General features: G+C 36.1%; 1 protein-coding gene and 1 pseudogene across 1 annotated transcript; both read left to right on the top strand.

Annotated features, from left to right (window-relative positions):
• Positions 1 to 1,838: 1,838 nt before the first annotated feature.
• On the top strand, positions 1,839 to 6,769 carry LOC120007371 (protein FAR1-RELATED SEQUENCE 5-like). Its single transcript, XM_038857566.1, has 4 exons — positions 1,839 to 1,960; positions 5,772 to 5,955; positions 6,137 to 6,434; positions 6,558 to 6,769. Exons 1-4 carry the CDS (start codon positions 1,839 to 1,841, stop codon positions 6,767 to 6,769), a joined length of 816 nt encoding a protein of 271 aa, XP_038713494.1.
• An 11,902-nt stretch (positions 6,770 to 18,671) lies between these two features.
• On the top strand, positions 18,672 to 21,940 carry LOC120007370 (annotated as a pseudogene).
• The last annotated feature ends 5,461 nt before the right edge of the window (positions 21,941 to 27,401 follow it).

Below are 27,401 nucleotides of genomic sequence, written 5' to 3'. Positions count from 1 at the left end.
TAAGACCAAATTATCGAATTCTCAAAACTCTGAATTATCATATGTTCTTGACGATCTAGCGGGGACTATACTACTCCCCGTGCTGCTAGCTTTGCATTCATTTTTAGAAAATGTGCGATGACATACAGACTTCTTCAAATTACTATAAAATTTCTCAGACCTTTCACATGTAAAAAGTAAATATTTGTACACCCTACTATTGTCCTTACTTATGGATCTCCTCTTAACAAAGAACTCATTATGTTGAACAAGTCATCCACATAATCAAATAACATCTTGATCGTCAGCGTGAGTGAAGCAACATCCTCAACACATACATCTACCGGTAGTACTACACATCCCTAAACTTACATAACTAGGTGGCATGCCACCTAGACATGATGACAAAGCAATTCAAAAAAAATTTGAATAGCTTACCTGTAAAAGGAAAATATAATAAAAGCAAAAGAAAAATTTTAAAATAATTTATCTCTCTTCGTGTCTCTCTCTTGCCTCTCTCCCCATCCTCCACCCATCCCCTCATTCTCTCCTCTCCCCACCTCTCCCCCTCCTCCTCAAGATCCATGGCATCAACGACCTTCTACTAAAGATCCATGGCATCAACATTGTGACTCGGGTTTCCATCGACAACCTCCTTCTCAAGCTCTTCCTTTCGATTCGGGTTTCCATCTATTTTTCTCCATCCCTTGCCGTTAATGGCGTCTACCAGCAAATTTGAGCCTCCAATGATGCTGTCTAGGGAGATCTTGAGACCTACAAGAAGAAGAAAAGACACTTGATGTTTCTTGTTCAACATATTCATCTTCAACATCGAAGATCTGCAAGATCGCTTACTGTTTCTTTTTGTTTCACCCATTCATATTGTCGATCTGGGCTTATTTTAATGATTGAAGTGTACAATGCCTTATTACATTATTTTGAAGGGGCATAGTATCTTATTACACTACCTAGATTGGACAGTGTAAAAAAGGCACTGAGTCAATTTGTTTTGTGTTTTAGTTGTCATAGAAAATGAATTGAAATTATTGTAGATGGAATTTTCATGAGATTTTATACTTTGACTTCTTATTACTCATTGAATTTAATTAATTACGTTGTCAATATAATTAATTACACTATCCAATAGGACAATGTGATAAGAAGCTGTATCCATTTGAGTCAAAGCATCTAAATAGGATATTGCCTTATTACATTGTCTAGTTGCAAATAACGTGACTAATCATGATTTTCCAAAAGAGATCTCGCACTAAGACACTTTCTTTATTTTGGACAACGCAAACAAACCTTACAGTGACTTATTACACTGTCAAAATAATTAGTTACACTGTCCATTAGGACAACGCAATAAAGAACCGTATCTATTTGAGCCAAAACATCCCAATAGGATTTTATCTTATTACATTGTCTAGTTATTAATTGCGTGACCAATCATCATTTTCCAAAATAGATCACAACAATTTCTCCATTTTGAACAACGCAAACAAACCTTGCAATGGCTTATTACACTGTCAATATAATTAGTTACATTGCGTAATAAGAAAATGTATCTATTTGATGTGATGATATGAGTGGTCTTTCATGTACGGATGTAATTGTGACTGATTCATGTAGAATTACGTTCGACAACCTGTTCAATCTCTATAACTCAGAGACCAACCCAATCAATAGCAATCCTTATTTTACATACACGGCTATACACTATTGTTCAAGAACAATAAACACAAAAACCAAACTACACATATTGATGATTAATAAACCAAAGAACAGCTGACTATTGAGACTAAAATGGGAGATGAAAAGAGAGAAACGAAAGCATTTGGCAAAGGAGAGAGGACATGATGGTGAGGAAAGAGAGAGTGAAGAGTGAGAAGCGACAGAGGAGGAAGAGAGAGAAAATCATGCTCTGGAAGCGACGGGAAGCGAGTGGCGACCGCACGACTGAGAGAGGAAGCCATGGTTGGTGAGTTGGGCGATTGAGCTTGTAGAAGCGTCAGTGGCAGATGATCTGCCATTTTGGAATTGGAAGCGTCCATGAAACGTCACCCTTGTTGTGAGAAGAAAGAGAGAGAAAGATAAGAACGAGAGAGAGGAGAGAGACATGTGAGAGAAGAAAGAGAGATTACTAAGGAAAGAAACTCCTATGAGAGAGAAACGAGAGAAAATATACAACTTTTTTTATTTTTGTAATTTAATCTAGGTGGCATGCTAAGTTGGCATGCCACATAGATTAGAGAAGTTTAGGGATGAGAAAATTAGGGACACATATCATTTTCGTACATCTACACTGTCCATATGATCTAACTGGTTATGGTTATCATCTTCCAGAGTGAACTCCATATCGTCACTGCAAAATTGCCATTTAATAACGGTTAGTTTTGCACAGTGCAATTTAGCACAAACACAATGTAATTAATAATTTGTACAATGTAATAAGGCACTGTAAACACAACCTCAAACTACATTCACCATTCATCCACCTAAAAGTAAAGAAATATCAAAACTACAGACCTAAAATAATTGCATTTGTGAGATTTGATCATATTATCAACAAAAAAGAAAAAAAATTGTGTTTGCCTTATCAAAAATGTAGATAATTGTATTTTAGTTCATAGACGAAATATTATGTGCTTATCATAGAATTCGTAAACTTATGTAGACTAACCTGGACAAAGCATTGAATGTTTGTATCTTCTTTCTTTGCGATGAACGAATTGCTATAAAACTTGACAACGTCTACAATCACACAACACGAAAAAGAAAGCTCTGAAAACCACCATAAACTCGTGAATCAGACCCGTTTAGAAAGATAACCCGCCATTGATTGTTTATGGAGTTGTAGATGAGCAAAACCTAATTCGCAGGTTTGCGACAAAGAGAAGAGAAAGAGGATATACGATAAAAAAAACCTGGATGAGAGAGAATTAATTAGATCTTTTATTTAGTGTGCTGAGTTGTACAGCCACATAGATTATGTAAGTTTATGGAAGAGAAAATTATGGACATATATCATTTTGGTTATTCTGGTCACATCTAGGTCCTCCAACCAATGGGTGGGACTTGTAGTGATCAGACTGAACAACCCTTATGGACTATTAGCTACCAATGATGAGTCCTCCAGCAACCGAATTGGGCATTTGAAGCTATGATAGCCGAGGCTTTGCGAAGGGATTTTCGGCTACCACGGTGGCTTTTGATGGCTGAGCTTGGTAAAAAAAAAGGATGGTGGAAGTCCATAGCTTCATTTTGATAGTCCGATAGTCCAGATCGGTATCACACATCCCACATCACTTAGATACGGCTTGGTGAAGCACTATATAATGGGTGCCTTCTCCGGCTCTCCCTCCACTAATAGGTCCTTTTAGTGAAAGCGTATTGGCCTGTAAATTACTAAATATATATTAATATAATAATATGTATATTATAACCAATTTTATCTATATTGGTAGTTGTTAAACGTGCTCCAAAATAGAGCATTCTCTTCAAAAAAATAGAGCATGCGCGCAGTGCGCTACATTACATTGCATGAAAAGTGTGATCCAACATTTTTATTAGTTTATTCCATCTCTTCTATCCTATCTTCTCGCTCCACAAAGTGGTAGACATTGTGTTATAAATTTCGAAAATGACATGTAACCCATCAGTTTGATAACTCATAGGAGCCCAACAGGTTTATTTTATTGATTTAGTCAATGGAATATTTTTATTTCCACTCTTTTATCCCATAATTTATTGTTCAAAATTTATTATTTTAATGTAGATTCTATTGTTTTTTAAAGCACAATCTAGAATTCATTATTTTAGTTCTAAATTCATTTGTTTTTGAAATTCCATTGAAAAAAAAAATTAATTAAGATTTATCTGATAAAACTCATCGACAATGGATCTTGTTAGAAAGAATTTTATGTGCTGATTTTGAATGTGTAATTTTTATAAAGGCTAACATGTATTTTGAGATATAAGACGTTTTAAAATTTCATTTAAAAGACTAGGGCTCTCATGGGCTACCACTGGATAGGCTACTTAGCACTACTGTATAAATTTTGAATATTTAATCACATAGATTTAGGATAGAAATTGCGATGCAATTGTAGTTGAATAAAGATAATATAAATTATGAAAAAGTGATATTTGAACAGTTAACATAGAGAATATGATTTATTTTTTTTTGAAATACCGTTGAGAAATTGTTTCTCATTTGAATAAAACTTTGGGCACACATATGCCTAACCCAGTCGATTGTCAACCGAACCACCTCTCGTTGGTACGTAGAGAATATTAAGAGTTTTGTTGGACAAAAGTCTCACATCGGGTAATAATCCGGCAAAAATCCTGTATATAATAGCAAGCCCTCCTTCCCTCTAATAGGCCTTTTAGGGGGAAGACAATGGGGGCCCAGAATTTCTACATGGTATCGGAACAGGTGTGCACTCGTCCTCGATAAGAAGTCCACTCGTTGGGCCTTGGACAGAGATACCCAGTCCACGAGTGCGAGGGGGTGTTGGACAAAAGTCCCACATCGGGTAATAACCCAGCAAAAATCCTGTATATAATAGCAAGCCCTCATTCCCTCTAATAAGCCTTTTAGGGGAAGACAATGGGGGCCTAGAATTTCTACAAGTTTCGAATACAAAATGGTTTAATAGAACAGACAAGGTGCAACATAATTTTTCACTTTAACTAACGCCTCTTATTGATGATTATTACATGATGTCTTAACGATGGCTTGGGTCCTCACAACATAGACATTTGTGATCTCTTATTGATGTCTTAATAACAGTGGCTTGGGTCCTCACAACATAGACATTTGTGATCAGTACACTTGAGGGGAACAGAACATAGGGTTTTGACTATATCGCAATCTTTCTGAGTAGAACATGGAGTATATTGCGCTTCTATCATTGGAATACTGGCGAATGACACACCTATATATACATATACATGCAAAACAAAACAAAAACAGAATCCATTAGTAACCTTTTAAATTACGTTATAATTTGATCTCACAGACTAATATTCTATTATTTTACAACACAACTGAAAGATCTGATGATTATATTATCAAACAATTAAGAATTGCACATATATTAATTTAAAAAGTGAGAGGGAGAGACACTAACATAATGCCATAACAAAGAGGATGACGAAGAAATTCTTTTCCATCACTTCTTGCTTCTTTTTTTTTCCTTTGTGGTTTCTTGTTTTTGAATTGAAAGATGTCTGTTTGATTGCAACGTATTTATACAGGATGTTGCAAAAATTCATACGCATTTACTCGATTACCTTTTACAGATATATTAGAATTTGTTCTTTTCCTTTTATAGGTATAGTTGAATGTTTTTCCTTTTCTAGTTATATTTGATTTTTCCTTTTTCCTTTTATAGGTATATTTGAATTTTTATTTTTTCCTTTTATAGGTATATTTGAATTTTTTTTTTCCTTTTATAGGTATATTTGAATGTTTTTCTTTTATAGGTATATTTGAATGTTTTTCTTTTATAGGTATATTTGAATTTTTATTTTTTCCTTTTATAGGTATATTTGAAAATTTTCCTTTCATAGGTATATTTGAATTTGTTTCCTTTTCTAGGTATATTTGAATTTTCCTTTTTCCTTTTATAGATATATTTGAATTTTTTTTCTTTATAGTTTCTACATATCTGATTTGTCCCAACTTGTTAATTACAATCGTGTCCATCCACGTGATTGCGACAAGCCCATTTGTCATGTGAAGTTCACTTGCTTCTAGCCCACTCCACACTCAATTCATCTAGCCCATTTGCTACAAGGGCTGCTTTTGGTGATGCGGTCCGCAGAGCTGAGCGATACCGTCTCACTGAACGGCATAAATTTGAGAATGAAACCGCCCTCAAATGGAGCTTTTTCTTGAACCGTTTTGGGTTTGGCGTGAGATTCTTGCCAAAAAGACATGGGTCCCATCACCCTTGCCTAAAACTTGTAGGTTTGTTTTTTTATTAAATTTTTTTCAATTGTGTGGGTCTCAGCCTTTATATTAAATAGTATGAAGCAAAATAATATTCATTTATGTGTAGTTTATTGTAATATAGTGTGCAAGATCCCCCTTTGCTTTGAAAATCCAATTTTTTAGTGGTTTGTGGTTTTCTTAATGATATTACAGGTTGTGAACATGATGGTCAATAGTGAGAAAGATTGGACACCTTACATGGACATGGAATTTGATACACTTGATGAGGCTTGGGAGCATTGGTGCCATTATGGAAAACAAGTTGGATTCTCGACAAGAAAGAGTTTTTTAAATAGAAGCAAGTTAGATGAAAAAGTTACAACAAGGGGATTCGTATGTTCTAAACATGGTGTCCGTTTAGAAGATAAACGCAGGGTTCATAGCAGCCATAGAGATGAGACAAGAACAAATTGTCATGCAAGGCTACTTGTTCGATTGAAACGAGAAAGTGGTAAGTATGTAGTATATGATTTTGTCGCTGAACATAATCATCAACTTCACCTTCCACAAACCACATATATGATGAGATCGCAGAGAAAAATTTCTGAAGTTCAAGCTTGTGCCATTGATTTAGTACGTAGTGCTGGAATAAAGCCTAAGGACGCACATGAGTTGATGAGTAGAGAGGCTGGTGGCAGGGATAGCCTTGGATACATTGCAAGTGATCATAAAACTTATCTCAGAACAAGAAGAGAGAAAGCTATGAAGTATGGGGAAGCTGGTTGCATTTTAATGTACTTTCAAAATGAACAAATTAAAAATCCTTCATTTCATTATGTGGCTTAAAGGAAATAATGCATATATGTATGTGACACAATGAAGTGAATAACACTTGACATTTTTTTCATATCGCGGACTTGTGACGAACAAGTTTGCTAACAAGATTAAACCTCGAATTACCCACAAATGTTTAGCGTTGATACTCAAATCATGAACAGTCCCACACCAAATTATCAAAGTTTGGTACCTTGATTTTGTTATGGTATGTTGAGGATTAGCTAGGGGCAATTCAACAACAATATTATTAGCAGGGGCAGAACTAGTTTAGGCCTAGAGTGGCTCAAGCCCATCCTCAAATTTGGGCAAAAATTTGGAAGTACACTACTAAATATCTAGGGAAAAATTTCAAGCCGGTACTTTTAAAAAGACTTTTGGATATCTAGATTCACTCAAAAACATATGGACACATAAGTACCTATAAAGAAGATGATTGTGAAGGTGCGATGGTGGTGGAGATGGAGGTAAACGTGGCAATGGTGGAGATGGAGGGTAGATGTCTTAGATCTAGGTATTTTTTAGATTTATGTAGTTGTTAATTTTTTAAAGTTGTTAATTTTTTAAAATAGATACTTATGTGGAAAAAAATGTACTTATATGGCAAAATATTTTTTCTGACCTAAGTGTCCAACTTTCATAAAGTGGGCACTAATATATTATTTTTCGAATATCCAAACCCCAAAATAAGTCCACTTTATAATGTGAAATAAATTATACATCTTTCTAAAAATACATGTATTTCTCCTCACTAGCCACTTAAAATTTTAAATATTTTCTTTAAACATTATACATATATATATATATATAGAATGTATATATTACAAAAAAAAAATACTTATATTTTTCTAATAAATATACAGAGTACCATGTAGGGTTAATTTATAAATTATAATTATTAATTGATACACACTCATACAACAGAATAATTATTGATTGACATACATACATGATGATAGATGATTTCTAATTAATGAAAAATTGTCTAGAACAATTTAAATGATTTTTCTGTTATCTTGAATATTTTATGTTTTAATTGTGATGTGTAATTTATTAGAAACCTATATGGCTAACATTAAAAGGGTTTGAAATGCAATGAATAAATTATATATACTTGCCTTTTTAACAGCTGATGGGTACATGTGGACATAGTTATCTGATTGTGCTAAGTTGGATTGTAAGAATGTGACCAAGGAAAGGCACAAAAAATACAAGGCAACATTGTGAGAGGCCATTATTGAAGGGATATAATATTGTATGTTGGAAGAGAGGAGACAAAGAGTACAACTCCCACTCTTGGGGAAAGAACTAAGAGAGTTTGAGACCGGGACAAGGCTAGAGACAAGCAGAGGGATGGAGTAGGGGAAGACAAGTTGGTGACTGTAGGCACATTCAACTATCCCTATAAAAAGGAGAAAGAAAAAACTCAAATATACTCATAAAAGGAAAAAGGAAAAATTCGAGAAAGGCAAAAATCAATCTATACCTTGGTCTATGACCTTTTCAAAAGAAAAAAATAAAAAAAGTGAGCAAATGCGCATGAATAGAATTTTAACGCATTGTTTCTTATAAGGTCTCGTTTGGTTCGCGAAATTAAAAGTGGAGATGAAAATGAAAAGATGATGCTTGAAAATAGTTGGATCACACTATCATATTACTTTTTTGGTATTATTGGTTTCCTTTGCCGTGTTTGATTAGAGTAAAAAATTACAATGAAATAATGCTTAGATTATTGAAATATCATTTTAATCATATATAGTTTAAAATAAATATCTCCATATACCAGACGCTCGCTAATGAGTAGCGCATCTTCATAATTGTAACCCTCCCACGGCATATAAGCTACTAATACGTTTTTACCCAAAGTGAGTTCGCCACCATCTCCAAAAATTTGTCCCTTTTTAATGCACTTATCCCGCTGAACCTAAAAACAAAAAGGATATTGTCAAAATTATGTATTTTTCAAAAGGGCATTATATTTATTTAATTAAAATGGCATATATTTTCCATAAAATTGTTGATTAACTAGTACAGAAATTTACAGTGACATCATGTAAATATATTATATTTGTGTGTGTGTGTTTGATTCTTTGAATGGTGGGCCATGCACTTGTAAAATTGTAAAATAGAGATGGGCCAGTAAATGGTATAGATGAATTGAGTATGGAATGGGCTAGAAGCAAGTGAACTTCCCATGACAAACGGGCTTGTAGCAATCATATGGCTGGACATGACTGTAATTAACAAGTTAGGACAAATCAGAAAAATAGAACTATAAAGAAAAAAAAATGAAAATATATCTATAAAAGGAAAAACGAAAATTCAAATATACCTAGGAAAAGAAACAAATTCAATGAACTAATTCTAATACCTGATGGAGTAGAATTCATATCTTCTATTTGATTCTTTGAATTGAGATAGGAACTTCTTGTTAAAGAACTATGTTATCTCAAAGAACGCCATTGTCGTAAATGGAGATAGGATTCTCGATCCCAAGATAGGTTTCTTGGGTCCGAGGTAAGCCTTAATTGATACGTGGTGCTTGTATAACTAAAATGAGGTAAATTCTCCCGAGATATACTTGTATGAGATGATATTTTGCTCATCTCGGCAATGCTACGTATCTACCTTTAGTTGGTGGTCTAAAAGTGGTATCATCATATAGATATGCTTTCTATTGCAACCAAGACTTTGAGAGGAATACACCTAACAATATGTACACATACATAATTTCTCAATGATACAAAAGTTCCATAATGAATCAAGATTGGTGAGCATGCATGTACCTCTTTGGTTGCCTTCAATTTTCTCCCAAGTAAGGCCGGCCAACCTTTGCAGTACCAAGTCTTGGCTTGTACTTTTAAGCAGGAAGGTTAAATTTTTTGGTAATGAAAGTTGTTAATATATCACATCGCAAGATGTGAGCATATAGTACCCATTTATAAGGGCTAGCTCCCACTCTATTAATAAAGCCTTTTCTTAGGCTTAAGGGAATGGGATGGCAACGTTACAACAATGTCATTTTGTTGGGCTGAACATGTGGGTAAGGATTTTGGTTGGACCCCACGTTGATGTCCTTTATGTGAATTCTTTAAATTTTGTTGTATATGTATCACGTGACCGGACAACCCAAAACAAACAATATTACAATATTGTTGGTATGAATGAGATGGGAACGCTACAACAATGTCATTTTGTTGGGTTGGACATGTAGGCATGGACTTTGGTTGGTCCCCACGTTGACGCCCTGAATTCTTTATAATAAGTTAGTTTATTTAATTGTTGGGTGTGAGAAAACTAATTATGTGAATGTGAATTTAATGTTCAAATATTAAATAAAACATAAAATAAAATAAAAAATACAAATAAACTATTTAGGGTGTGATTACTAAAAAGGGGTGAGGATACCGTCTCCCTTCAAAAATACCATTGATCCTGACAGAAAAACTAAAAAGTAATGGTGGATCGTGGATGGTGGTGGAATTATCTAGGCAAATTAAAATAGTCACTAGCATTGAAGTATAGGAAAGATCATACCACCTCTCTTTAATAAAAAATATAATAAAACAACAACAAAGTTATAAATGAATCCAGCTTTAAACCTATAATTAGGCACGAATAAAGTTTATCAGGAAAATGAAAAGCATTTGAAACAATGCTGCTTATGAGATAGGTTTAAAGTTTATCGCAATGTCTTGTCTTGTAATTTTTAGCAAGGTCTAACCACAAGTGGAGCCTTCATGATCCAAGAACTTTCTTGCATATCATCAGTGTCCATATGAACTGGCAAAACAACACTCGGTCACCAACAAAGCCTTTTTTTTCATAATCGAAAATGACATCATATAAATTAATTTGTCATTTCAACATTCACTATGAGCCTAAACTTATGCCATCAGAGTTGCAAACACATAATAAATTTGACACATGAAGATAGGATAAGTTGAATGAAAACTCAACACATGACCACATGGATATTGACGGTACTCCCTCGTTGTACTCAGGAATTATAAAGTGATATGGATCCTAGCGCTGGTATCACAGCTATTTCAACTACTGAGTTGTACGCATAAGATTTTATGTGCATCATGTGAGACATGTAGAGCTCATAAATTCACTTAAATCCTATACTTCAAATTATAAAATAACTAGGATACTAATTGCTGATATCTTTTTATCATTTTTGAGAATTACAATGTTGTGGTTAACCACTGAGAGATGGTTCCATTGGTAATCAACTGGGATAGGTGCAATTGCGTCCAAGATTCGATTCCAACCCGAAGCGTATTTCTTGGTGGCCACCTAGCCTGTATGTGGGCTTCGGCCCGCCTGCGTGTATATGCAAGTGGATCTTTGCGCACTAGGTATCGGCCCAGGGCTTACCTTGTTGACAGGTGAGAAACTTCCATACGCATGAGCCTCTTAGTCTGAGATTTACGCTCTCTCAATTGTCCGAAGAGTATTTTTAGTTAGGTGGTTCATCGATTATCGAAAAAAGAGGTTGTGATTTTGTTTTGCTTGGAATTTAACATGTTTGCTAAAAACGGGGACTGCTTTTGTAGCATCAAGATGTTTGATATACGCGTACCGGCGGTACCCGCTCACTCCGCGTATATGCTGTATTTTCACTTCTACATCTTTCCACGTCTTTTTAATCCCCATGAATCATGGTCAAGCATTCTTTGTGCAAAACTATATATTTCATTAAAAAAATTCATATATTAATTTTTTATTCAGTAAATAATTTAACCTTTTGTATTAAAGTATTTTTATTTTAGTATGTCCTGTAGTAAATCATTTTTACTAAATGATTAATCTCCGGTAAAAAGATAAATAGGGGAAGGCAAGACAAACACGTTTTTATTTTCATTTTCTTGGAGTGCAATTTTTTTTTATAAAATTTAATAAGTAAAAAGATAATTTTTTGTGTGGATACACGACGTACGGAGCCGACGTGGTCCAGGATGTAGAGAATCACAGAATCTATTGTCTAAACTCTGAATAGTTGTTATGCCGCGTGGAGAATGGTTACTTGGTTACGCACCTACTCTGCTGTAGATAAACTACACTAGAGTGCACTTCAACTTGGGTGGCAAAAATCGGTTTTGGGTCAGTTTTACATGTCCACGAAATATTTATGTTTAGAACATTATGCGGATTGAATTTCGAACATACTTAATTAACCAAATATTGATTGATTTGAATCCGAATAAGTATACAAGACAATAATCTAATTCGGGTTAGAGTTCAGATAAATAAATCGGATAAAATTTCTGTTTTTGAACCTTGACATGATTTTAAACAGGCTAAAATTTTATATTTGAACACATATTTCGGACATATAAGTTATGTCCAAATTTGGTTTAATCCGAGTGGGGCAAATTGACCATCCCTAGAGTCCACTATAGCCCCATTGATGAATCCAAATATATATTTTTTGTCTGAACAAAAATCAAATTCAACATAGAAAATGTATCATAATTTTAGACCGTTAGATAAAAACCCAAGATATTGTATACATTATTATGTGAGGTTTGTTGTCGAGATATGATGGAGGGCGTCCTGAGGTCTGATTCACTAGTTTATAAGGAGAGAGCTTTCGATCTTTTACAAGAAATGAGTATTTGGGTAAGTTTGTAAGTTTTGTCTTTTTTTTCCTAAATTTTTTGAAGTTATCCTTATTGGAATACAAATTTTAGTTTTTGTCCTCATTGTGTAAAAGCCCATTATATTACATGCATGAGATATGAAGTCAAGGTATATTAAACATAATACCATGTATTTGGTCAACTTCGTTAGATTTTCTTACGCAAAAGCATTGAGGAATATTACGTTAAAAATCGGTGCATTATATGGAAGCCTAGTTAGTTTAGGTTTGTTTTTATTTTTAAGGTTGCTTCTGGTGCAGTCCCCATAACGCAGTTAAGGAATAATGCACATCTGGGGAACACTAACAATCATTTTCAAAGAGTTCTTAGACAAGACGGCTCCATCTAAATCACATTATGCTAAAACTAGTTTAGGTTTGTTGTTATTTTAAAGGTTGGTTGTGGTGCAATTCTCAATGAAATTAAGGAATTCATACCTGGGAAACACTTAACAATCATTTTAAAAAGTTCTTAGCCAAGAAGTCCTTCCATATAAATCACCATTGCCTTATTGGTTTAGTCATTAGCGATGAACACTTTCTATCAGTTTTAAGAATTCTGTGTATTTGTGTGCTAAAAGAAAACAAAAGATAGCAGATATCAACATGTATCTCAAGCTCTCTCTCTCTCTATATATATAAGCACCATACAGCTTAATTACTTCACTTGAACCTATAACCACGATATATGTTCAAAGGTTAGCTTCCCTTAGTCACATATATTCCGACATACATTACCTCCCTGATCTTATCAATATATAATGGCTCCTCAACATCATTTTCCCTTGTATTTTTTGTGTCTTTCCTTAGTCACCATATCACATTTCATATTAGCACAATCAGGGAACAAAATCATCAACATGGAACCATCCACTGTCAAAAAGGTTTACATTGTGTATTTGGGGTCACACATGCATGGTAAACAGCCAACATCTATGGATGTTGACAATGCCAAGAATTCTCATTTTGAGTTGCTGGGCCTCTCCTTGAAAAGGTAGTAGATATCTTTCCAAAAGATCACCCTTATGTTTCAACTAGCGTACTTGTGAAGATTAATTGACTTGTTTGTTGTATTTTGATGGCAGTAACACAAAGAAAGCCAAAGATGCCATTTTCTACCACTATACCAGAAACATAAATGGCTTTGCTGCTATGCTTCACGAGGAAGAAGCAATAGAGATTCTGTAGAAAAAATAGAAGCAATTGTAGAGAATAGAGGCAATATTTGGTGTGTATGTATATTGATGAAACATTACAATTACAATCTCATATATATAGGGATCAAACATTACACCCTAAGACAAATGTTCCATAATTTGAGGAGCAAATTATGGGACAAAAGTACCATAATTTGTTCCATAATTTGAGGAGCAAATTATGGAACAAAGGTTCCATAATTTGAGGATATCAATAAGGTCAATACTCCCCCTCAAGCTGGATCAAGGGGATTGATTGAGCCAAGCTTGGACAATAATCGGTGAAAATGACCAGAAGACAAAACCTTTGTAAACACATCAGCAAGTTGATCATGACTTCGAGTGTAAACTGTTTGAATAATGTGATTCTGAACTTGATGACGAATAAAATGACAGTCAACTTCAATATGTTTTGTGCGTTCATGAAACACGGGATTAGCAGCAATATGCATAGCAGCTTGATTATCACAAAAAAGAGTCATAGGAAGACTACTTGGAAAACCCAAATCTGCGAGCAAACCCTTAAGCCATATGAGTTCACATGCACCGGAGGCCATTGCACGATATTCAGCTTCAGCACTAGAACGAGCAATCACATGTTGTTTTTTGCTACGCCAAGAAACAAGATTTCCACCAACAAACATACAATAGCCAGTAGTGGACTTTCGATCAAGAGCATTTCCAGCCCAATCAGAATCACTATATCCTGTAATCCGTAGGTGACCGTGCTTAGCTAGAACTATGCCACGACCAATAGAGCCCTTGAGGTAACGTAAGATTCGTTTGACAATGCCCAAATGAAAAAGAGTAGGAGCATGCATGAACTGGCTAACAAGACTTACGCCATAAGCAATGTCAGGCCGAGTAATAGTGAGATAAATGAGCTTACCAACCAACCGTTGGTAATCACTAACTGCTTGTAAAGGTTCACTGGCTGTATCAAGATTTAATTTGCTATCCAGCGGAGTAGATGCTGGCTTTGAATTCATCATTTCGGTTTCCTCTAGCAAATCAAGAATATACTTCCTTTGATTTAGAAATAAACCTTTGCTCGAAACTGCCATTTCAATGCCAAGAAAATAATTTAAGGAACCAAGATCCTTAATAGGAAATCGAGATTGAAGAGTGGTTTTGAGTTGAGAAATATCCTCAATACTGTTCCCAGCAATTATAAGATCATCAACATAAATTAGGATCACCACTATAGCATTGGAAGAACGGCGAATGAACAAAGAAGAATCAGCTGTACTGCAAGAAAAACCAAACTCTTTTAGAACAGTACTTAACTTGGCGTGCCAAGCACGTGGAGATTGTTTCAACCCATAGATTGATTTGTGTAGGTGACAAACCAAAGAAGAGTCCGAACTCTGTGGATGTCCTGGAGGTAGTTTCATATAGACTTCTTCTTCAAGATCCCCATGAAGGAAAGCATTTTTGACGTCCATTTGACTCATAGACCATCCACAATTTACGGCAACTGAGAGGAGAGTACGAACTGTATTCATCTTAGCAACAGGAGCAAACGTCTCTTTGTAATCCACACCAAAAGTTTGAGTAAATCCCTGGGCCACAAGGCGAGCTTTATGCCTGTCAATGGTACCATCCGAGTGAAATTTAGTTTTATATACCCAGCGGCTCCCCACTGGTTGTTTTCCAGGAGGAAGTTTAACAACACTCCAAGTCTGATTTTCAGCAAGAGCTTGAAGCTCTTCACCCATAGCTTGTCGCCATATTTCCTGAGAATTTGCTTCCTTGAAATTCTTAGGTTCATGAACAGTAGAAATAGCGGTGAGAAATGCCACATGAGCTGAGGAAAGACGATGATAAGTGACATACTTGGAGAGAGGATGACGAGCAGAAAAAGTTACGTAATCTTGAAGTTTTGTTGGAGGAACGCGGTTTCGAGTAGGATTCCATCGAACCAATGACTGTGAAACCTCAGGATTATTAGTGGAAGCAAGCATATGCACATCTTGGAGACTCTCAGGTTGTTCAGCTGGAGGATTCTCAACCAGATTTTCAGCTAGCACATTTGGACGGATTTCAGTCTGTATATCTGGAGGATACTCGGCCTGGTGTGGAACAAGCTCAGCAATATTAGGCTTGTGAGGAACCCCTTCAGAAATATTCTCGGATATAGGCAAGGGAAACACGTCCTCTAAATCATCTTGAGAATTTGTATAATAAGGTGTTGCTTCTTCAAACACAACATCTCTGGAGACAAATAATCTTCGAGAATCAGGATGATAACATTTATACCCCTTCTGGGTCGAAGAATACCCCAAAAAAATACACTTAGCAGCTCGGGCATCAAGCTTATCACGATGAGCTGCTTGTATATGCACAAAGCAAGTGCAACCAAATACTTTCAAGTGAGACACATCAATAGTTTTCTCCTGCAAAACTTCAAGGGGAGATTTAAAAGACAACACTCGGCTCGGAAGCCGATTGATGATATAAACTACTGCTAATACTCCATAAGACCAAAAAACTTTTGGAACATGCATGTGAAGCATCAAAGCACGAGTTTTTTCCAACAAGTCTCTATTTTTACGTTCGGCTACTCCGTTTTGTTGAGGAGTACCAACACAACTAGTCTGATGCACAATGCCATGAGAATATAAATACTGTGTCATAATTTTAGACATGAATTCTGTGCCATTATCAGAACGAAGTGTTTGAATTTTAGAGGAAAATTGAGTTTGAACAAGCATATGAAAATCTTTGAAGATATTCATAACTTCACTTTTTGATCTCAACAAGTACACCCAAGTAACACGTGAGAAATCATCAATAAATGTAACAAAATATTTAAAACCATCAATTGATTCAAGAGTAGGTCCCCAAACATCAGAGTGAACAAGTTCAAACATTCTAGTAGTTCTAGAAGAAGAAGACACAAAAGGTAATCTAGTAGATTTTGACAAATGGCAAATATCACAAGAAAAATGATTGGTATCAACATTTGGCAACAATTTAGTGAGAATATTATCTGAAGGATGTGCTAAACGTTGATGCCAGAGAACATGATCTGCCGAGGAAGAAGGAAAAAATGAGACTTGAGTACTTTTGCTAGGTTGAAAATTTCCGGAGATGTAGTAGAGGCCTTTCAGGAAAAAACCTCTACCAATGATCTTCTTGGTGACAAGGTCCTGAAAAAGTACCGAATGAGGAAGAAATATAGCACAACAATTTAAATCCAAAGTGAGTTTGCTAACCGAAAGTAACTTGACTGGAAAGGATGGAACATATAAAGCTATTGAAGTCACATCTTTAGATAACAATTTAAGTTTACCTTCACCAAGAACAGGAACACCTTTTCCATTGGCAATTGACACATGAGGTGGAGTAGAAAATTTTTTGAAGTCAGACAAATTTGTTAATTTATTTGTCATATGATGGGTGGCACCAGAATCAACAATCCAAAAATCATGCACAATATTAAATTCTATAGCAGTAGAGAGTGCACTGAAAATACCTTCAAAGTTGTCATTGAATTGATGTCCCGAGTCTGCTAAGAACCCAGCAAACTTACCAAGAAGAGCTGTGAAATTAGAGTGTTCTGTACCAGAAACTCCATGTCCTCCCTTCTCCTGAAGATAGGTTGCAAATTTATTTATAAGAGAAATTGGATTTGAGGTGTAATTTACCATATCTCCATGTAATGTTTTTGCAACATGGACTCTTGGTTTAGAAAGTCCCTTATCCTTAGCAAACTTTGGTTTCAATTCTGGATGGAGAACCCAACACCGTTCAACTAGATGTCCCAGATGATGACAATGTTGGCATTTTAAATCCGGTCGCTTGCCTTTGTATGATGCATAAGCACGAGACTCAGAAAGGTTAGGCCTTGCTTCCACATTCATGACTTTCCTTCTTAATTCTTCTCTCTGAATCATGGAGATGACAGAAGCAAGCGATGGAAGTTCTGGAGACATGAGAACTCGGCTGCGGAGATCTTCATATTTAGGTCCAAGACTTGCTAACAACTGAAATATTTTGTCCTCCATTACACGATTGCGAAGAATCGTGGCATCAACTGTGTGAGGACGATACAACTCAAGTTCGTTCCACATCTTTTTAAGACAGCTAAGCAATTGAACAAAAGGTTTTCCGGCTTGTTGAAGATTCACAATATCTCGCTGAAGTTCAAAAATTCTGGCAGAATTATTTTGTTGGCCATACATATCACGAATTACCGACCACAAGATAGAAGCAGACTCTGAGTAACTAAAGATCTCTGCAAGAGAAGAATCCATGGAATTAAGAATCCATGACCGCACCAATTGGTCTTTTGATAACCATGCTCCATAATCTGGAGATTTTTCATCAGGAGAAGGAATCTTTTCATCAATAAAATCGAGTTTAGATCTTCCACCAAGAGCCAGTGTAATAGATCTGGACCATGGAAGATAATTAAACTCATTAAGAAGCACAGAGCACAACCGTTGATTTGGATTGGACTCTAACTCAGGAGCACTTGAAGCACCTGTAGAATACGACTTTGCGCCAGAGAAGATAGAATCGTCGTTTGCCATAATTGTTGAGCAAACAAGAACTTAAACAAGACAATAAACCTGCTCCGATACCATGTAGAAAAAATAGAAGCAATTGTAGACAATAGAGGCAATATTTGGTGTGTATGTATATTGATGAAACATTACAATTACAATCTCATATATATAGGGATCAAACATTACACCCTAAGACAAATGTTCCATAATTTGAGGAGCAATTTATGGAACAAAGGTTCCATAATTTGAGGAGCAAATTGTGGGACAAAGGTTCCATAATTTGTTCCATAATTTGAGGAGCAAATTATGGGACAAAAGTACCATAATTTGTTCCATAATTTGAGGAGCAAATTATGGAACAAAGGTTCCATAATTTGAGGATATCAATAAGGTCAATAGATTCAGAGTACGAACTTATGCTTCAATTTAATGTTAACTCTATCTATCAATTTCCTCTTCATCTCTTCTCTTCCTCTTTTGTTATTCTTTCATGTTTTTGTCTGAGTTGATGAAAATTTTCGTGGTCCATATGTTCTCCTAATTTTATAATTTGATCAATGCAGAAACATCCAGACGTTATCTCCGTTTTCCAGAGCAACGAAAGAAAATTGCGAACGACCCGGTCATGGGGTTTCCTTGGACTAGAGACAAAAAGTGGAGAAGTTCCAAGGAGCTCAGTTTGGAACAAGTCAAGGTTTGGCGAAGATGTCATCATCGCAAATCTTGATAGTGGTAAGTTTATAATCGAAGTATCTGTTTCCAATGAAATATATTGTGCAGGGGAGAACATCATTTTTCCCGCAAATTTTAGGTGTTTGGCCACAGCGAGCGAGCTTCCGTGATGAAGGATATGGACCAGTGCCGCTGAGATGGAAAGGTCGCTGTGAGGAGGACAAGACAGATAATCCAATCCAATGCAATAAGTACTCTCATATTCATTTGCTGCAAATGTTCTATATATATGACACAACTTTATAAAAGACATATTGATATCAATTGTTTGTGATAGCTAATGTTTTTATGTCAGTTACTATGTCAGTTACTTGGCTTCTTTACATTTTCGGAACTTATCAAATTCTCAAAACTTGATTGATTGTGTTAATAAACAGATATCCAAACCTACAATTGGAAAAAGTGCGAGCTCCTATAATGGCTGATTTCTCATCTAGGGGACCCAACATGGTTCAGCCAGCCATTCTCAAGGTTTGTTACTACTTCAATCAATATCACTCTTCAGGTTTACATACATTTCTTGTGCATGATTGACAATTGATATTTATTATTTCAGCCGGATATCACTGCACCAGGAGTCGACATACTTGCTGCTTATTCTGCATATCCAAGAGCTATATCTGGTGGAGAAGTTTTCAGGATAAGAAATGGAACTTCAGTATCATGCTCTCATGTCACTGGCATAGTGGGCCTTATTAGAGCACTCTATCCAGATTGGAGTCCAGCTGCTATCAAATCTGCTATCATGACATCTGGTATGAACATTTGTTTTACTTTTACTTTTACTTAGGTATGTCAAAAATACCTATACCCGGGCGTTTACACTCATCCCTAGTTTTACCCCTTGTCAATCACCAGATAAATCTGTTCATGATCATGCTCAAATGCTGCTTCTTTTTTTGTAGCAACAAAAAAGACAACACCAATGCGTTTATACAGAATGAATCACAGAGAAATGCAACTCCGTTTGACTACGGGGCAGGACATGTTCATCCAAGCCGTGCTGCTGATCCAGGTCTTGTTTATGACTTGACTGCTAATGACTACCTAAACTTTCTATGTGCACATGGCTACAATCAAAGCATTATCAGGAGATTTTCTGATAGGCCTTTCACGTGTCCCACGTTCTTTAGTGTTGCAAACTTGAATTATCCATCACTAACAAAGTGACCGACACCAAAGTGTGTGTGTGTACTTACCCCAAGTGTAGGGTATCGTCAAGTAATAAACCGGTGAGTCCGGTATCGATCCACGAGGAAGCAATGCAATTTGAAGTGAATGATATGCAAATGACTAGCTAACACTAATAAACACAATGAATATCAAATAAAATCAAGTAAAAGAAATGGGCCGAATGACTCGGTAGCATGAGCGATTTGTAATCAAAGTAAGCACAAAGTGGATTTAAAACAATTAATTAAAAACCTAGTCTCTAGTCCGTCCCGGTGGCTACTCGGTTTCTCATACTCAAGGTATCATTGCAAACACACAACAACCATACACAATGCATTGTGTGATACTATCAATCATGTATATGCAAAGAGAATTGGGATATAAGACTTCAATTCATACATGTAGGCCATCGGGTCTCTTAATCTACGATGAACGCAAAGGGATAAGCACCTAATATTATGGATTAATGTTCCCCCTTGGGGCTCGGCTTGGCTAACACCCTAGTTTCACACTCAAAGATCAATTAACCATAACTCTCCCATGCACATTCCTAAATTAACCCAAAACCCCATCATCAATACACATAATTAATAGCTATGCAATGAAAAACTCAATTAATTAAGGAAATCATGCAATGGGTTTAACAATTCTCAATCGAACACATTAGATGCAATCCCTAGACTAGACAATCCAAGAATACAATCAAATATGTCATTCCCATAGATCCAATCACACAACTATCACGAAATTAAAAGAGAGAAATCGAAGCTACGATTCTTTGAGCATACCTTGAGTAATCGAAACCTTGCACCCACCGTTCGGGATTAGAAACTAGAGAGAGAACTACCCACTCATGATTGTTGCAATAAACATCCAATCTATTGTCATCTAAATCAGAGTTTATAACAAAATCAAGAGAAAGCACCTAAAAAACAACAAAGAAAACTTAGAGAGAGAAACTAGATCTACACTACTCTATGGTGGCTTCCCTCTTGGAGAAGTCAATGAATAAATAGGAAGCCAACCAAATCTATAGGGTTTTCTTCTCTTTTTACAATAGAAATACCGAAACTACCCGTATAAAATCGTTTCTCCCATTGGTTACATACATGATTTACCCCAATGCCCTTGAAATTTCGGTGCAGAAAATTGCAGATTCGCCGTAGGTGTCCGGACGGGTGTCCGGACACTTCATGCGTCCAACTTTGTGAGCCTCTGTCTCAATTTGTGAAGAAAGTGTCCGGACGGGTCCGGACACCTCCCGACACCTCACAGCAAAAAGTGCCCAAAAAGTGCTCCAACTTGGCTCGCGAACAAGGTCCGATTCCTACAAAACCAAGGGGAAACATTTGTAAGTGTAAAACTAAGCTAAAATGCAATCAATACATTAGCTAAGTGCTAGAACATCCTAATTAAAAGACATTGGAACCTCAAAATAGAGGTCCAATCACTACAATCAAAGCATTATCAGGAGATTTTCTGATAGGCCTTTCACGTGTCCCACGTTCTTTAGTGTTGCAAACTTGAATTATCCATCACTAACAATTCCAGATTTGCAAGGTCGAATTACCGTATCAAGAACGGTGAAGAATGTTGGTACTCCAGGAAATATAGTGTGATTATTAAAGAGCCAACAGGAGTGTCAGTTTATGTTAATCCAAGGACACTTCATTTCAAGGAAACAGGAGAAGAAAAGACATTCAATGTTACTCTGGAGGTCAAGGCTGATAATAATTCTTCAGACTATGCGTTCGGATACTTCACGTGGCTTGATGGCAAAACATTACGTGAGAAGTATTATTGTAGTGAAGCTGAAGCTGTAGCTGTAGATTTTTTGTCGAGAATCAATGAAATAAGATTTGCTGATTCAAAGCAAGCTCCCTACGATGGCACTCTCAATGCTTGGTTTAGGGTTGGTTGATTGGTTTCAAGTTATGCTTGATGTTGTTCTACTTGTTAGACGGGCAGGTGACTTGGGGTTTGGGATGGGAATGGACAAATTTAAATATATTGGCCAAATGAAATTTAATTATTTAGAAGAAGAATTAACATCTTTATTGACAATATGACTTAATTTGTTTGGGGATTGAGTAAATCATTGTAGACACTGTCCACCCATTCCACACGAGCATTTTCTACAAACACCTGGTTGGCTCTCCGCTAAAGGCTGAAACTACACAGCAACGCCGAACCAAAAACCAGAATCCACGACAGTGGACAGGCACGCCAAACAGAAAGAAATTGAGGAATTGTAGTTTTTTTTATTGAGCATGTTTTAAACGTTGAACACAAGCAGCTATATAGCAAGACCTTGACTACCTAATGCTATACATGATAACTAATCCTATCATAAGTTGTGTACAAGAGTAACATGACTTGTAGATAAGAATAAGCTCCACCCCTTGATCGATCAGTACATTTGTTAAGTACTGTTTGTTCTGGGTAGGAAGGATAAGCTTGATCTTGCTCTTGTTTGATTGGAACTAACACTTGCCTCGAATAAGTTTCACCTGGGACAACTCATTATTCAGCAAACCAATCCGATTGTGGAGGAATATGTGAAGGACCTGCCTTATCTCTCCAAGTAGTCTTCCTTATCTCTCCATGTGACTGCCTTATCACTCCATAACAAACACTTATCACTCCCTTGATCCTTACACATTTGTTGATCATCAGACAATTGTTTGTTATTAAAAACAACAAGTCACGCACGCTTCTGGGAGTCTGGAATTTCCTTGGATGACAGGCTGTATACGAATGACAACTGGTTTTTGAGAGAGTAGACGCTTTTGAGATGCGACTGGTGCTTACTTCTTTCGCGTGGCCAAATGAGAAAGGGAAAGAGTTGTGAGTTATGACCCTATCCAGGTTTTCGACCCTTCTTAGTCCCACCCCCATTATGGTCCCGTCCTCATTCCACCACCTTTGATAGCAGCGGTTGTATTTTGAAACCCATCACTGACCATGGGATTTGTCACCGGACTCCGGACCCTTTGATAGCCGCTGCCTCCCTACGCGAATGCCCACTTGCCAGCGCACTGTCCACGCAGCTGCAGTAGAGACTCTCGATGCTACCACCGAGACTTCTTTGGTCGAGAAATCGAATTCGGGTCACCCGGAATCTCAAGTACCGTGATTATTATTATCAATCAATCATCATTCTATTCTATATATATAAAACGAAAGTCTCAAGTTTGATAACCGTGATTCAAAGAGCCACGTGGAAGAAAACCCAATGGAAAAAAATGCTTCTAAAACAAAATTAAAGCCAATTCAATTCACGATCATTTGATTCTCCCACTATGCTTACAGCTTACCTCCTCTTCACCATCATGTTCCTCTCATAATTATCTTCTCATCTCCTCCCCGATTCATGCACCAAAAGGAGATCAATTCATAGAATTTGCTGTAATAAAATTAAATTTAACATAGGAAAAACCAAAGAGCAAAAAAAAAACCAAAAGGAGATCAATTCATATCCTCATGTGGAGTGACATAGTTTCTCTTGTGAACTGCGACATGGTGTCAAGCAATGTAAGCACAACATTTAACTAATTAACTTTGGGTTTTCAGTATATTATATAATCTTGTGTATATCATTTATAGTTATTTTCATATTTGTGCAGATAATTAACGTGCAATGCGAATATTTGACAAGGAAACAAGGGAAAGTGATAGCTCCTCATCCTTTGGAAGTTAGAACAGCTTCAATTGCCATAACCAGTTCTTGCATGGCATTCCTTAAGATGAAAAGAGATGATCTCCTCCAAAAGAGTATTGTAGAGAAGCTCAAGAACAAGGTTGATCGATACAGATATTACATTTTTACCATTCATGCTGTTGGAAACCATTTAGTTGGCAATCATTGGACAACATTCGTTCTGGACACTGAGGATGGATTATGGCTTCATTACAACTCAATTCTCCCAAGTAATAGGACATTCAGAGATCCGTACCTAAAGGATGCAGAGATCCTACTTATATGCTAGATACCAATGTAAGTTCTTTTGGTAAATGTTTTGGGAGTGAGATGCATGCAAATACATTGTGAACCTATCCTTTAATGGTAGTACTTAAAAATATTATGTTGGGTTTAAGTATACTATCTGATTATACAATGTAAATATTTACGTTGTTTACATAATTTATTACATTGGGTGTTGGACGAAGAGGAAAAATTACCATGCATATTTTTTTGGCCAAAATCTATAACCATCTAGGGCGTTTTAGTTCATTCAGTTAAACCTTGAACAAATTGTCTTTAATTAAAGCGGATTGACAATTGTGATGGTTTGTATATATATGATCCAGTAGCTAAATACACTGAACATGTTACAATGCAATTATTTACACTGCGATATAATTAATTACATTGTGCTATTTTCACAATGTGATTAACATCTATAACAAATTGTAATCCTGCAAGTCATTCAAAAAACACAATACAAATTACTACCAATTGTCAAAATCATCCCCATAATTAAAAATTAGTACAAGTCATACACTTAATAACAACAAATTCAATGTCTGCAAAAACAAATTACATAAGACCAAATTATCGAATTCTCAAAACTCTGAATTATCATATGTTCTTGACGATCTAGCGGGGACTATACTACTCCCCGTGCTGCTAGCTTTGCATTCATTTTTAGAAAATGTGCGATGACATACAGACTTCTTCAAATTACTATAAAATTTCTCAGACCTTTCACATGTAAAAAGTAAATATTTGTACACCCTACTATTGTCCTTACTTATGGATCTCCTCTTAACAAAGAACTCATTATGTTGAACAAGTCATCCACATAATCAAATAACATCTTGATCGTCAGCGTGAGTGAAGCAACATCCTCAACACATACATCTACCGGTAGTACTACACATCCCTAAACTTACATAACTAGGTGGCATGCCACCTAGACATGATGACAAAGCAATTCAAAAAAAATTTGAATAGCTTACCTGTAAAAGGAAATATAATAAAAGCAAAAGAAAAATTTTAAAATAATTTATCTCTCTTCGTGTCTCTCTCTTGCCTCTCTCCCCATCCTCCACCCATCCCCTCATTCTCTCCTCTCCCCACCTCTCCCCCTCCTCCTCAAGATCCATGGCATCAACGACCTTCTACTGAAGATCCATGGCATCAACATTGTGACTCGGGTTTCCATCGACAACCTCCTTCTCAAGCTCTTCCTTTCGATTCGGGTTTCCATCTATTTTTCTCCATCCCTTGCCGTTAATGGCGTCTACCAGCAAATTTGAGCCTCCAATGATGCTGTCTAGGGAGATCTTGAGACCTACAAGAAGAAGAAAAGACACTTGATGTTTCTTGTTCAACATATTCATCTTCAACATCGAAGATCTGCAAGATCGCTTACTGTTTCTTTTTGTTTCACCCATTCATATTGTCGATCTGGGCTTATTTTAATGATTGAAGTGTACAATGCCTTATTACATTATTTTGAAGGGGCATAGTATCTTATTACACTACCTAGATTGGACAGTGTAAAAAAGGCACTGAGTCAATTTGTTTTGTGTTTTAGTTGTCATAGAAAATGAATTGAAATTATTGTAGATGGAATTTTCATGAGATTTTATACTTTGACTTCTTATTACTCATTGAATTTAATTAATTACGTTGTCAATATAATTAATTACACTATCCAATAGGACAATGTGATAAGAAGCTGTATCCATTTGAGTCAAAGCATCTAAATAGGATATTGCCTTATTACATTGTCTAGTTGCAAATAACGTGACTAATCATGATTTTCCAAAAGAGATCTCGCACTAAGACACTTTCTTTATTTTGGACAACGCAAACAAACCTTACAGTGACTTATTACACTGTCAAAATAATTAGTTACACTGTCCATTAGGACAACGCAATAAAGAACCGTATCTATTTGAGCCAAAACATCCCAATAGGATTTTATCTTATTACATTGTCTAGTTATTAATTGCGTGACCAATCATCATTTTCCAAAATAGATCACAACAATTTCTCCATTTTGAACAACGCAAACAAACCTTGCAATGGCTTATTACACTGTCAATATAATTAGTTACATTGCGTAATAAGAAAATGTATCTATTTGATGTGATGATATGAGTGGTCTTTCATGTACGGATGTAATTGTGACTGATTCATGTAGAATTACGTTCGACAACCTGTTCAATCTCTATAACTCAGAGACCAACCCAATCAATAGCAATCCTTATTTTACATACACGGCTATACACTATTGTTCAAGAACAATAAACACAAAAACCAAACTACACATATTGATGATTAATAAACCAAAGAACAGCTGACTATTGAGACTAAAATGGGAGATGAAAAAGAGAAACGAAAGCATTTGGCAAAGGAGAGAGGACATGATGGTGAGGAAAGAGAGAGTGAAGAGTGAGAAGCGACAGAGGAGGAAGAGAGAGAAAATCATGCTCTGGAAGCGACGGGAAGCGAGTGGCGACCGCACGACTGAGAGAGGAAGCCATGGTTGGTGAGTTGGGCGATTGAGCTTGTAGAAGCGTCAGTGGCAGATGATCTGCCATTTTGGAATTGGAAGCGTCCATGAAACGTCACCCTTGTTGTGAGAAGAAAGAGAGAGAAAGATAAGAACGAGAGAGAGGAGAGAGACATGTGAGAGAAGAAAGAGAGATTACTAAGGAAAGAAACTCCTATGAGAGAGAAACGAGAGAAAATATACAACTTTTTTTATTTTTGTAATTTAATCTAGGTGGCATGCTAAGTTGGCATGCCACATAGATTAGAGAAGTTTAGGGATGAGAAAATTAGGGACACATATCATTTTCGTACATCTACACTGTCCATATGATCTAACTGGTTATGGTTATCATCTTCCAGAGTGAACTCCATATCGTCACTGCAAAATTGCCATTTAATAACGGTTAGTTTTGCACAGTGCAATTTAGCACAAACACAATGTAATTAATAATTTGTACAATGTAATAAGGCACTGTAAACACAACCTCAAACTACATTCACCATTCATCCACCTAAAAGTAAAGAAATATCAAAACTACAGACCTAAAATAATTGCATTTGTGAGATTTGATCATATTATCAACAAAAAAGAAAAAAATTGTGTTTGCCTTATCAAAAATGTAGATAATTGTATTTTAGTTCATAGACGAAATATTATGTGCTTATCATAGAATTCGTAAACTTATGTAGACTAACCTGGACAAAGCATTGAATGTTTGTATCTTCTTTCTTTGCGATGAACGAATTGCTATAAAACTTGACAACGTCTACAATCACACAACACGAAAAAGAAAGCTCTGAAAACCACCATAAACTCGTGAATCAGACCCGTTTAGAAAGATAACCCGCCATTGATTGTTTATGGAGTTGTAGA

The sequence above is a fragment of the Tripterygium wilfordii genome, chromosome 10 (assembly GCF_013401445.1).
Source record: "Tripterygium wilfordii isolate XIE 37 chromosome 10, ASM1340144v1, whole genome shotgun sequence".
Taxonomy (NCBI): Eukaryota; Viridiplantae; Streptophyta; class Magnoliopsida; order Celastrales; family Celastraceae; genus Tripterygium; species Tripterygium wilfordii.
This window is presented reverse-complemented; position numbering and strand designations above follow the sequence as displayed.